The sequence below is a fragment of the Mycteria americana genome, chromosome 3, assembly GCF_035582795.1.
Source record: "Mycteria americana isolate JAX WOST 10 ecotype Jacksonville Zoo and Gardens chromosome 3, USCA_MyAme_1.0, whole genome shotgun sequence".
In the NCBI taxonomy this organism is placed as follows: domain Eukaryota; kingdom Metazoa; phylum Chordata; class Aves; order Ciconiiformes; family Ciconiidae; genus Mycteria; species Mycteria americana.
The window spans coordinates 80,002,029-80,016,374 of record NC_134367.1 but is presented as its reverse complement, the minus strand read 5'-3'; the positions used below and the strand labels follow the sequence as shown (position 1 = coordinate 80,016,374).

General features: G+C 39.8%; 1 protein-coding gene across 1 annotated transcript in view; it reads right to left on the bottom strand.

The window, feature by feature from the left end:
- The window catches only part of LOC142407551 (uncharacterized), a 38,593-nt gene that overhangs the window by 2,643 nt on the left and 21,604 nt on the right, over positions 1-14,346 (bottom strand). The window contains 7 exon segments of the mRNA XM_075497173.1: positions 2,384-2,482; positions 3,334-3,489; positions 3,753-3,859; positions 4,300-4,411; positions 5,249-5,407; positions 11,983-12,129; positions 13,870-14,085. Coding sequence (XP_075353288.1) covers positions 2,384-2,482; positions 3,334-3,489; positions 3,753-3,859; positions 4,300-4,411; positions 5,249-5,407; positions 11,983-12,129; positions 13,870-14,085 — 996 coding nt within the window.

Below are 14,346 nucleotides of genomic sequence, written 5' to 3'. Positions count from 1 at the left end.
CAAAAGCTATCTATGCAGCACAGGTACATTATTTTTGCCTCATTTGTGTGTAAAAGAGACCGAAAGTAATTTTCTTTTCACAAAATGAGCTCACTTCTAGCAGTCGGCCCAAGTTCCCACCCCACCACTTTGTTTTGCTGTTAAAGCAAGGTAAGGCACACAGCTATGTGGCAATAGGGAAGCCATTCAGGTTTTTCCTTGACAAAGTTCAGTGAGTTGCTGTCTGTACTAATTTCCTATATGGTGGTCCACATTCCACACAAGTCACTCAAGAGACCTCTGTTCTGGATTGCGTGAACCAAAATGGTTGAACTTGATGTATTAACACAGATTGCTGACATATGTTAATCACCATTTTATTTCAAGTAATGTAAGCCCGTATGGATATTCAGTACTACAGAATTAAATGTGGATGCATGCTACATCTGCAAAATTGCTGAGAGGTTCTTAACAAGAGGGGGCAATAATGTCATCAGTGTGGTCTTCTACAAAGAATACAGTGGTCAAAGAAGACTTCATACCTAGCATAGCCTCAGGTTAATCAATTTTCCTGGAATTACTATGGCAGCTGGTTCTGTTCAGCATATATCAAATCCCATAATATATTTGGTGAAGTCCAAGGAAGAAGACAACCAGAAGATGCACTATAGCTCTGTCATATGGTTCCGATTTTATCAGACTCTCCACAAAAAGGGAATACGTCCCAACCAAAAAAAAAAAAAAAAGGAATGCTTGGGGGAAGAGAAATGCGGTATTTCCCCAAACATGCATTGTAATGATTACTGAGGGCAAGATTTTAGTTTTTTAGAAATTATTTGATTTAAAAATTACTAGTTAGTAATGGAAAGATGTTCTTACACCTACTTATGACAAAAGGCATTGCTACAAGAAGTTTCACATAGTTTAAATGAGAGTTAATATCTCTTTCTAAAGGCATCAATCCCCATTTTGACCTCTCTCTCTAGTTGCACAACAGTCCAGCCCACCACTCAATTTTATGAATAAAATACAGTTGTAAAAATGTCAGAGTGAACTTTTTTCACAATTATTTTTTCTTTTGAGGATTAAAACAATAGATATTGTGTTTTCTACTTCAACAAGAGGGTATTGTGACCTGTAGAAGCTTTCACAGAGCCCGTCTTGGCATTAACTATAAAAGAATTGGCATCTCAAACAGTATTCCCTGAACAACTGTAATAGTGCAAAAGCCATTTCTGTGACTGCTGACTGGAAGGTATCATTAATCACCACCTGTACTGGTGGGGTGAGAAGCCCAAAACTGAACAGACACAGAAACTGAATTATTGTCTTAACTTCATCTAGCCAAAAACCTTACCCAGAACTGACAACTGTAATTGGGCATAGACTACCCTCAGTCAATATCAAGGGAATGTTTTAACAGAATAAGCCTGCTTGGAGTAGTGTAATTGAAGAGACATCTGGGACTGAGTTCAGATCTGGCCCAGATGAGCAGCGACAATGTTGGAAAGAGTGCTTGTCTATCAGCAGTGAAACTAGCACCAGCCCGCTTGGTCAGCTTGCTGACAATCTTTCCCAACAGCAATGCACCAAATTTCCAATGCATAGACTCATCTACAGAATCAGCCTTTCAAGATCGTTCCTGAGGTGCTGTGCAGGAAAGGTGACATGGCCACTCAGGAACGAATTATCCAGTTTGGTGGCAAGGAGTGCAGGGACACAAAGGGAAGCCAGCAAGAATTGCCCGCTCATCCCCTCCTGAAAGACAGGATTTCCTGAAAAGGGGCAAAACCAGCTGCCACACTGAGCTGTGGGCCTCAGGACAAGGGCAGCTAGAAGCAATCTCGAGATGCAACTGGGGAATCCCTGGGGATTTTGACAGGTGGCTTGAGCAAACTGGACAGGCAGCGTCAAGCACAGCTCCGCTAACGCTACTCCAGGTGTAGCCAGCTGTGTATAATGAAAGAGTTCTCCCACAAGTGGTGTCCAGCTGGCACAGCTCACTGCCATTAAATTCACTTCCAAGGAAAGAAAAGAATGGCCTTTAATCTTGCACTACAAAACATCATCACTACCCCACTAGCACATTTTCATTTTAATGGTAAGCATGTCATTCCTCCCAGCCCACAAATGAGGTAGCTGAAACAAAAAGGACCTGGTGAAACTCATAGAGCAAATCCACGTGGGAGATAAGAAAATAATTTGGTTACTTGATTTCCAGCCCATCAGCTATACATATTTCCTACCATTCATGGTGTGAACTTTACACTTCAGCTTTCCTTTAAGGAACAGACACTTAATTGGAGACATAATTGTCTCTGGCTACTTGAAGCAGTGATTCCCATCTATACTGCCATCCTACTGGTGATCTCTTCAAGTATTTTTGCATCCTATTTTATCTCACCTTTCCATCACGATACTCTATTTTTTCCTGCACCTCTTCCTCACTTTTTCTTCTTTCTTGATGTAACACTGATCTTCTAGATAATATTGATTTTGGAGGCTATATTATGAAAACATCACAGTCAGTGTTATATAAACAGAAATGTTTTTAACATGTTTTCATTAATTGAAATTGACGGTGCAAAAAACAGATTTACTTTCACACACACAGAGGAAAGCTGCCCTTCTTTCTGGTATTGCCTTGCATTTGTAATGAATTTTGATCTTTTAGTCATAACTAGAAATGTTACACATTAACTCCAATTAACTTCAGTTTGCAAAGCAAAAGATAGCATAGAGAAAGTCCAAAAATGAGGGGACAAGAGTGCATTCTGGTGAAACTACACTATAGGAAATTGAGAGAATAAACACAAGAACAAAGAACAGAACTATCTCTGAATATTGGGTTACTGATTTGCAAAGAAAGGTACCTGTATTAGCTAGATCCACTCTTCCAAAACAAATGACATGGTTCTTAGCTGTAGGTAATGCTAACTGTGTTACTAAGGGCTATTCAGGATGTTACACATCCAATTTACCATTACAATGAGTGCTCTTTGCACTGTCTGGCAGCATAAAGGAGCCTTTAGTTAATTGACATCTGGCACATAGCGTCCAGAACAGTTACTAACTAATGTTAATTACAGTTTGAAGATGTGATGCATTTTGAATTGTGGGATCCAAAGGAACAAGGATTACTGCTCCCCACAGGGCAATGATATGCTCCAGTAAAAAGCTGTAAACACAATGCTTGAAGTTGCCAGATCCATCCCTAAAGCTCTGTGTCCGTTGCATAACTTAGGAAATGGGAATGGAAGATTTTCTTTTTCTTGGTGTATTTTATTTCAGTTCACAAATGGAAAGAAGACAGTTGCTGATCATGTAAGAGCCAGAACCATAAGTTGATCAAACCTTTGCTTCAGCATCCAGAAAAGCAGGAGAACTGTCTGTAGGTACTTTGTTGTCATACGTAGTTATGCCACTTCTCCTGTGTGTGGTCACAAAAGCCACTTTATTCTGAGGTTTTAGTGATTTTTCTGTCTTTTTAAGATTAAGAGTCTCTTCTTCCTGAGCCAAAATTAAAATATTAACTAGCAACATAAATCTTTTCATGTCCAACAGTTGTGCAGGAATATCTTGATAAAGAAATCTACTATATTATTTGTAAGCCATTGCAATATTGTTTTAAAGACTGTACTTATCATAAGTAGAGGCAAGAAAATAAAGCCAGGAAAGTATTGTTCCCAGCTAAATGGGAGTTAGCATGCTGATTATGAAACCAAAGATCACAGACTCACTGAATTATTTTGTAGAGTTACATGGTGAAATACCTCTGTTTCTTCATTGTTACTGCAGAGTGCAAAGCTGCAAGTGTTGTTGCTGTGGTTATGTGAGAGGGGCATGTCTTCTGAGCTATCTGAAATGGGCAAAGACCTGCCTATGAGAAAAAGCAAAGTAAAAGGGGTCACTGAAAGCATATGAAAACTACTGAATCACATGTTTCCATATCTATCTCAGAAGGTTTTTTAAAGATGCTAGCTCTCAGATTCTTGTAACACATTGCTTCTTATATTGTTAATGTTTGCTAACAGGTTGCCCATCCTTCTGAAGGTGCTTTGTCCTGGACCAAAGAGAAGTGCAGACCACATCTGTCCTTCACCTTCTGGGCTTCCAGGACAACAAACTCAATGAGTGAATTGCAGGCAACAACACAATTTGTTCTGCCTCTCTTGTAAAATATAGATTTTATAATTCTTCTAAGAATCATAGGAGAGTTTTAGTGACAACATATTGCCTGTGAGCCAAGAGCTGGGGATCCGTGTCTCCAAGTCATTTGCAGACCACTCTAAGCAGGCAGAAAGTTCCCACAAATCTTACCTTTTACATAGGAAGATGAGTTAGGCTCCTTATAACCACTCAAATGTGACACAGCTCCAGGTGATTTCCTATCATCTGTTCTTCTCCCAGTAGGAGAGGATTGATGTACAACCTGAAGAAAAATGGAGAGGCCCTGACATACAGTCATGCTTCACTGTAACATGGGAGCTATCAGTGACATGGCCGGAGTCCACTTCCCTCCCTAGGAGTTTAGCTGCCTGTGTGCACAACCAGCTCGCTGATATGGTGCAGGTGCCTAATCTTTGTTCAGACTGTTGTGAAGCAAGAGATGTGGGTGACAGAGCTGGAAGAAGCCTGAGGCAGGGCCCTCCCTCTCCTTTTCTTGAGAGCTGCATTTCAGCTGTGGCTCTCGCACTGGTCCTTGTTGGTTTGCATCGCAGCCATGCCTGTGCCTGGCCGTGCACCTCATTGATGCAAACCCCAGCCCTGACCCATGGGCTGACTTCCTGGTATAACCCCAGACCTGCCTCATTACTGTGGGCTTTGACGACTGGGATGCTGGCCTGACCCTGACTCCCGTCCCCAGCCTGCCCTTCGCCCTGGCTGGGGCAGTGGGGTGGGCCCTGCCCTGCCCGACCCCCTGGGGAGCCCCTGATGCTCCCAGCCCCTGGCGCCCAGGAGCCCCTGGCACCCAGGAGCCACTGGCTCATGCGATGCCCTGATGCTTGGTGCATGTGATCACCTCTGAACTTTTTCTGAGGACAGGGCAGGGCAGGTTTCAAAGCATTCACCCATGCTCTGGCCTGCAGGTGCCGGAATAGCTTAAGGTATGAACAGTCTCTAAGATAATTTCTGGCAAAAACCCTGCAGTACCAGGGAAAGAAGACCATGCAGCAGCTATGAGGGGGTCATGATCCCAATCCAGCTTCTGAACAATACTGTAAAAAGAAAATAAAGGTAGTCTAAATAGACCTTGCTACTGGCTTACTTTTTCTGGTTCAAAAGGTGTCAGTCTTCCCTGGTGAGGTGTTCTCCTGCCAGTCGGTGTTGTGCTTCTGCCAAGGGAGCAGTTGGATGGTTTCTTTTCTTGATGTTGCTTTGTCACCAATCTCAAAGGATCAGCCCTGTTCACAGAGTTTTTTATTGCCTAAAAGGTTTAAATACATTTGTATTAAGTTGAAATAAACATCTTCAAATAGCATTAAAAAATTGTTCTACAACAGGTGCATCATTAAGTATTTAAAACTTTTAGGAAAATATTTATTTTTGTATGTGGGCATACACACACACACACACACATTTTATACATAATTCTCTATTTGGGGTCTTATTCTGCTTCCCACATTTCTCTCTACTTGGACAATGACACAAGTCAAGGGCAATTATAGGGGAATAGTGCGAGGCCAACAGCTGCTCTCAGGCTCTCATCCCTCAGTCCAAGCACCCTGCCAACAACAGGAAAGATATCCCTGCCTGGGGATGGGGTACCACAACTGAGCTGACCCCAGTAAAATATAGTGCATGACAGTTCATTTTTACTTGCCAGATGTCCACCCTTTTTACATTTTGCCCTCATACTTCTCTATCAATCAAGGCTGACACAAGCCTTGTAGGACCCTAAGACAGATGTGAGCCACAGAACGGAAATGAGATGTGAACGGTTTCAGACAAGCTATAGCAGATATTGAGACTGAAAAGATCACAATTGCTCAAAAGCACTTCCCCAATTTTTCTTGGAGACCTTAGATCGGAGCACAGAGGAAATATACAATATTCTTGCATGACCACCATGAGATATATGGGATTTACACAATGACTGCCAGGGGTTGGCAGCTGCAAAGAAAACATTACATTGGTATGACAGGAAAACTGAGGTTGCACTCTTGCCTAGTCAAAACTTTGAAGGTACTGAGCCTAACGTAAAAATGCCTGGCAGTATGAGACAAAGGCATAGCCTCACTGCCCACATTGCTGAGGTCATCCCAGAAATGGCAAGGGACGATATCTGTGTCTCTCAGAACCAATAGCAGAAGAATGTCTAATGCATTGATCTGGTGAATGACTAAGAGTGAGCATGTGATGGTCAGAAACATAGAAACGTTCAAAAAAACAATGGAAATGGTACCAGGTACTCTGATTTTGAAATGTTTTGCACACTGGAGAGTGGCTGCTTGGGAAGGTGAGTGTAAGCAGTCCATGGAAAGAATATATTTGCCATCAGCTTCATTTGCCCAAGTCCATGAGCTATTGCTCAAGGGACATGGGACTAGCAAAGCACAAACACGGGAAGACTGCACAGTTCCTTCTCTGACAACAGTCACTATGGCCATTTTTTGACAGCTGTAAAATTCTCTCCATTTGATCAATGAAATTTAGGGGATCTGTTGTTGTTGTGGATAGTAATCTCTTATTTATATTAAGAAATTACATTATAATTTAATGGATGTGCTTACAAGGAAGGGGCCAAGAAAGAATTCTTATTGCAACACCAGAAAGTTGTAGCATTCTAAAAGGCTAAATCTTTTCCTCCAGGCATAAAATGGTTCTGAGCAGGAGATGGGCAACTGATTAGCTCTTTCAGACAAGGACGCTAAAAGGTACAAAAATTAACAGAATTCCTTGTTAAAGGAATATGATTTCTATTTTAAATTTGGAGATGTTTTCTGCAGGCAGATTCTGTGAATATGCCTGAGTTCTCCAAATATAATCATGATTTCAAATACAAGTGAGTAGGCAAACTGTCAAAATATGCCCGGGACTTCAGCTCGAGACAAGTCGTACAGTACTAAAGACCTTTAAAACTGTTTTTGATGGAGAGATATTATCTCAGAAATTGTAGACTGATAGAAGGAAAGAGCTCCTAAGCCATCATTTTATTGCTAAATATCTCAAGACTGAAACTACCAAGTGATTTAAGAGAACTTGAAAAGCCATTGGTGCAGTTTCGCAGCAGCTCAAGCCAATCTCAGTCCAGACTGCTGGAGTCCCACTCCTCTTCCTCTGTCCCCAGCCACATTTTTCCAGCCCCTCCTTTACCTGGCACCAGCAACCACAGAGGAGGATTGACCTGGCTCAGCGAGAAGAATCAGGCAAAAATTAACTGCTTTTTTCTGCCTGGTTAATTTTGAGCCAGCTCACCATCATCAGAAAGTGCCAACAGGGCACAGCAGCTCAAATATTCATGAGCTTCAACCAGACACTAACATGTTGCAGCAGTTTTTTTGCTGTGGTGTATTATAGAAAGAACGTTGCAATTAAAGCTTTTAAAGAACTACCTACATAAGACTTGTAAATAGGAAATACTTCATGGCAAGAGTTTTGACGCAGAGCTTCCTAGAAAGCCTATTTTAGAAAAGGAGGCCTCATGAGCTACCTAAAAGCCACCTTAGAGAAGGATATTCAGAAGTCAACATTTACTGATGCAATGCAATGGGTGATGCTTTAGCCAAGGGACAGAGACCTGTATAGGCCTTAAAATTATGATGAGAAAAGGCACATGCTCATTCTTTTTAAGTTAAAGAACTAACCAAGTCATGAAGTAGGATGTATTGGACTGCAAAAGTGAAGGAACAAGATGAAGCCAGAGAGAAAGAAGAGGTGTTTCCACGAACATGGTGAGGTTTGTTCACTATATATCTAAAGAACAATCAATTCAGTTGAGAGAGCCTCCATGCAGAACACTGTTAGTAAAGGTACTCCAGCTTGCTACATATACCATTGTAAAAGCTGCTGATTTAATTTTTTATGCATCACATAGATTACACATTTTAAAATTATACGATAACATACCTATTTTTAAAGCAATAATGTCAGAGGAATCAAGACAGGCTTAGTGAATTACGTGTGGTCTCTGTTTTCATACAGATGGATGTCATTCTAAGAGATTGTTTCATAAATCATAGCAATCACTGTAACACAGGCAACCACTGCAATTTAGCTCTACACTTTTTAAGAGACCCAAGTACTCAGTATTTGGGTTAATCATACATGATGAGGTTCTTGATAAAAATTCTCTCAATTCCATCACTTTCATAAACAAAGTAATCAAATTATCTCAATAAGTCTTTTTACTTTTCTTCATTGGAAACACGTGGATTGCTAGTAAATGCAGACCCTTGATACAAAGGGGTTGCAGGGTTGGAGGAAGAAACAGCCTCCCAACATGCACAAGATAGATCAATTGTTTCCCATCTCCACTGAAAACAGAATAAAAATTAATCAGCTGATTAGCTGGTGACAACAGAAGAGATGGAGTTTAGTTATGAAGTAAAACTTCATAACTAAAAGAACAGGTAAGCAGCAGAAAATGCCAGCTCATTTTGGATCTTTCTCATGGAAGCTAGCAAAGCACAGATTAAATAACTGTCAGTGACACTGATCCTGCTTGTGGCAAAAGGAGGGACCAGGTGACCTCTCAAGGTTCCTCCAGTCCTACAGATCTCTGCTATCAGGCAGGCAGTGGAGAGCAGGAGGAGGTGTTGTTACTCAGGGCCCACCTAGACCAGAGAAACTTTAAAAATATGATGGTGTCCTTGATCCTCATGTTCAACAATGATCCTTTAAATTTAGTAATGAGTTTTTTCCTCCTAGATGTTAATACCTACAGTTCTTCGTCATTCTGATACAAATCGAATTGTTCTGGAAATCTCTCATTTGTCAATTCCCATAAGTAAGTATCTCTTATAACCTTCAAATATCACAGTTTGTGTCATGTAGAATTTGCATTCCCACTAACAGATCAAAAAGCTGAGAAAAAGCAACAAATACGTGTGGATAAAGCAGTGAAAATACAAATGCTACAAAAGTCTGTCTACGTATTCCCAGAACTCATACTTTCCTGCTTCAGAGTTAGTAAATGGTCAGGAAGAACATTCATAGACAATGAAATAACGTGCTCAAAGGTCATCAAAATCTCTTGAAATATTAGACAGCAAAATCCATCTAATAAGATTGGAAGTAAGAACATTTGACCTTGGTTGAAACTTTTCCAACAAAAACATTAAGAAATGTTATCAGTATACTGTTCAGTAGAATTCCCTCCGTGCAAATGAATGTATCTTTTCTCATACAAATTACTAACATCTATCCATAGTTGTATGTGTGGCAGGAAACTGGCAACTCATTCCTGCCAAATGTGTAATGTGATGCATTCAGAATTCATATTAATAAATATTAATAATTAATAAATATTAACCATTTTAGCCAACCTGTACATCTTTCAAGCCATATTCTAAAAGAATCACTAATGATAGCAGTTAAAATGGACATTTATCTTATCTCACTAAATCACATCTTGTGACCACTTCCTCACCAACTAGGTCATGCTACAGTACAAACAGAAATCATCATTAATAAAAGTATTATAGCAACCAGAATATGTCTTTCAGAGATGTGGAACATCTCTCGGATATGGGGGTTTTTTTCATAAAATCACATCTTTGAAAAATCTGTGTCTTTAACCTGTACTGATCATTATTCAGACTTGCTCCCTAATTGTTTTTGTACATATCCTCAAATTCTATTAGCTTTGTCAGATGTTAAGTGTTGTTTTGCCTTCTTGATTGCAGCTGATGAAACTCACCAGTCCTAGCTAGCTTTAGGTTAAATACCTTATCCAGGTATACACATGTCCCAGTGGCACGCATCTCTACTTCTGTTACTCAAGGTTATCCCATTCACTTTGATGTGTTCCCATGCACAGTTTCTCAATTCTGGACAGAAACAGCGTGAGAGTTTGTTTTATCTGTATCCAAAATTTAGAATTGCCCAGATTCACAGAATCTTTGAGTGAAAGCATCCATGTGCTAGCAAGAGAGCTCAAATACAAAGGAAACACAAGTGAGTCACCATGTTCAGATCTATTGCTATGACAGATTTTGGGCTTCTGTTTAATGTTCCGTTTACCTGAGCATTCAATTCTAGATTCAAATAATCAGCAGCCACTCTATTCACTGCAAGGCCTTCTTCTGCCATCATATCAGATAAAGATCTTGTGTCTCTGTCAAACATTTCAGAGTTCACTCAGGACGTCTGGGCGTTATGCCCACCAGTCTAGCTCATGCTTGTACTGGATTCCAGTTGGATTGGATCCAATGCTGGCTGGATGGTGAAAGCTCAGATAACAGCGAGCCCAAAAGTCTGCTGTCCTCAACTTCCCCCTTCTCAGAACTGTTGCTGAAGCCACAATTTTTTTTGCACATGGCTGTGTGCCACAGGAGGAAAATGAACTCAATGGGTCTTAGGGAGTCTTTAGGTAGAATAAATGTTTCTGGGTTTTCCTCATTTCACAAGAGTGCTTGAGATGTCCAGATGAAACAAACTCTTTCATACCTTGAAAATTTCCAGGGTAAGCTACCAAAAATAGCTTTTTGACTTTACTGGCCACTTTAACTGCAGATAGTATATTCCACATTACTTGTCTGGCTTGTAATTCTGTCCACCACAGCACAAAGGAATGGAGAGATCCCAGCTGTAGAAGGGGCTGGGGAGATCCAACATCAGTATAGAACCAATAAAACAATTTCCTGCAGCTAAACCCTCCACCTTCTGACTTATAAACAACACATATTGCTTAGAAATACAGCCAGTCTTGAAGGCAGGCACATAATATCTGCATCCTCTTTGAAGCTATTATTTCACACGTGACTGATTCTGCTCTTTTAAGCATAAGTTTAATGCTCTTTTAAGCATAAGTTTAAGCATAACTGAAGTTTAGAGTCATTCTTATCATTATCTCTTTTCATATCTGGCACCATGTATGATTCACTAAAGCCACTGTCTAGTGACTTTCAAGCCACACACTGTCATTATCACTAGAGTGGAATAGTTGCCTCCTTTCTCATCTGACATGTTTTACATTTGATTTTAGTCCCTAAACAGGCAGAGAGAGCAGTGTGTTGGCTAATCTGAGCTAAGTTTTGCTTTAGCCAATGGAGTCAGGAGATTAGTTTCCAGTAGGTACGAGGAATTTCAGGGAGACTGTTCACTTGAACAAAGCACAGATTTCAGCTACACGTGAGCAAAAGGAAGAAAGGGGACTTGTAATAATCAAGATGCTCATAACAAGAAGCAGGAAATAACAAAGCCAAGAGAAAGAAAAGCACAACGAGATATTTAGATATCTATATATTCTAAACAGTGAGATGTGTAAGAAATGTGGTAAGCTGGCTGTGGAGGACCAGTCGTAGAGATACCAGTAGGAAACAAGCATCTTACTTCACATACTGAGTTAACTTGTCACAGTTTGTAAAAAGCTAAGTGGTTTTCCCTCTGATTTTATCAGGCAGAAGGCCACTAGTGCTTATTGGCAAGTAAGGCCTCAAATGGCAAAATACTGGATTTATGGTTTGCCGAAGCAAGGTATGGTGGTTCCCTGTAAAACCAGTCTGTGAAGTAGCAGGTACAATGAATTCAGAGCATATCTGCAAACAACAGGCAATTCAGTTAGGCCTGGAAAAGGAAAAAAAGTTTTGTCTCCTGCTACTACAAAACCAGAAGAAAAACTACAAGCAAAGTTATGCTGTATCACAGCACAAACCCACTACGAGAAAACATGACTATGCTTATACATGGTCATGTTTTGACCATGACTTTCATTTAAAAAAAAAAAAAGACTTTTTGACCATTGACTTTCATTTGCACAAATTTTGATTCCAAAGAACATTCTCTTAAATAAATATTTGAAACTGTGGAAAAGTGACTACTGGCAATAGGAATGCATACTTTGCTATTCACATCTCTAAAGAAGTGTTTCTGCAAAGATGTCTTTGGCCCCACATGAGAGATGCTGTGGCTCTTGTGATTATCTCTCCGTGATCTTTCTTCTTGTTTGGATGAAGATGCTGTCTCTCGCAGAATAGCTTCTGTAACCTAATGGAAAATTTGTTGTAAATATATAATTTTAAGTTCAAGTCATAGCTAGTAGAATCAAACAACCTTCAAAGACATCTGGTTATCTGTTGTAACAAAAATGATGATATTTAAACACAATGAATGAAATTCCACATCTTGTTCTGCTAGGGACTGAAACTCCCCAGTATCAGACACAACAATCTTTGTATATGGCATCCTAGCATCTTTATATAAGCATACTAATATTACTCTTGGACAATAAAAATCTTCAGTGGCTTGAGCAGGAGTTCTACATCACCAAATGTCCCAAAGCAGTAGAAATAATACAGAAATCTGGCCTACAACAGAAGTCAATTAGCTTTTTCTTATCCTTGCTTTTATTGGAATTTTTATATTTTTTCATGCTGTGCAAGTAACTCTAATCCTTTTTTCTGACCTTCACAATCTATAAAAGGATGAGTAATATGAACAGATAGGTTTGGGAAAATTAAAGTGAAATGTAACTTGAAATTACATTTTCAATGGAACTTAATAGTGTTAGGTGAAAAATCTCATTAACAAGTACCTTAAAATCAAATAAAAAGAGAGACCAAAACTTCTTCACTCCATAAAGCAAAGGACAGGTTAATTGGTGGTTCTAACATCTTTTAAAGATGCATTACTAGAAATTAGATTTGCAAATTAGGGAAATACGTAGGAGTAAATGGGTCAATTTTATTTTCTCCTGGTTCAGCCACTCTGTGGAAGAGTAGGATTCATCTCACCAGACTGCACCGTCTAGAAGATAATTATCTGTTCTGGCTGCCTTGACGCACATAGGATGAAATTGATCCCTCTTTAAAGGCACATATTTTTCTCCCTTGAATACACAGGGAGATTAAATGACCCACTCAAACCAGACCTCTGTCTTTTGAATTCTAGTCTGAATCATTTAATTTCACCAAGACTTGCTGTCTCCTGTGTAAGAAGTGGGTAACAGCAGTCTTCTCCGTTCCTTTAACTCCCTTAAATGAAGTTACTCAGTTATATAGTAAGGTAGCAAGTAACCCTACAAGTATATTAAACAAATGGGATACTGAATGAGAAAGGGCAATAGAATCTGTTAACCTATGATTAAAACTCTTTGATGTCAGGATATCACCAGAGACATTTACACTAGCCAGCTATATTTTCCACCCTGATTGTCTTTCCTGCTCCACACCAGTGTAACTCCCATTCAGAAGTCCAACTTGTACCTTTGTAAGGCAGGCCACTGACAGTGTTTTCTTCCCAGAAAATTTACAGTACAAAATAAGAACTGAAATGAGATTTAATAAAAGGTCCCCCTGTATCTATTGCCAGAAACCAGCCTGCATCTGGCTGAAGAGCTGTTTTATTAAAAAGGTAAATGGCGTTATATACATAAATACTAGAATTAATTTCAGGAGGCTTTAGTTGTCTAATTTGGGTGCTGAATGTAAATTAGTTATCTAGACTCTCTCCCTAGTTAGTGGAGGTAGACATCTGCCCTGATATAAGTGTCTAAGATAGGCTGGCTGAATCACCTTGTAGAGGTACCCACCTCATGGATAACTAAGGCTAAGTGGAAGAGGACCACAGAAAGAGTCTATTTTAACATGGCTCACTACAGAGGTGATTTTCCTCCCTTCAGGCTAAGCATGGCAGGAATGGAGGAACAGTATTCACACATGCCAGCTCCAAAGAAAAACTACACCTGAATTTTTCAGACACTATTAAACAGAAAATGTCTTCCAGTACCGGGGTCTCTGATTTTCTGTCCATGAAATTCACCGCTTCCGGGTTTTTTTCTGCTTTCCATCTCTGATGTTCTGAAACTCTGAGCTCATCTCGAAGCTCCATGTTCTGCCTGGTCAGCATCTCAACCTGGTCTCTCAGCTTGCTGTAGGCAGCATGCCAGCAGGACTCATTTCTCTTGAACTCCTCCTGCAGTCCCACAATCTGCTGTTTTAATATCTACCAGTAGAAAAAAAGTGTGCCATGTCATTGCCTATTCTGGACTAGGCACGCCCACCTTATATACCCGGAAGGAAGCATGGAGTCTTTTGTTCTGCTTAAAGGTCTACAGTATAAAAGTCTTTAATGTAAAGGTCTGCAATATAAAAAGAACACATTTGAAAAGATTTCTTAAAAAAAAAACCCAAAATGAACAAAAAAACTACTACCCTGCAAACTCCTATATTTAAAACAAACCAGTTATTACAAAGCGAGCAGAAA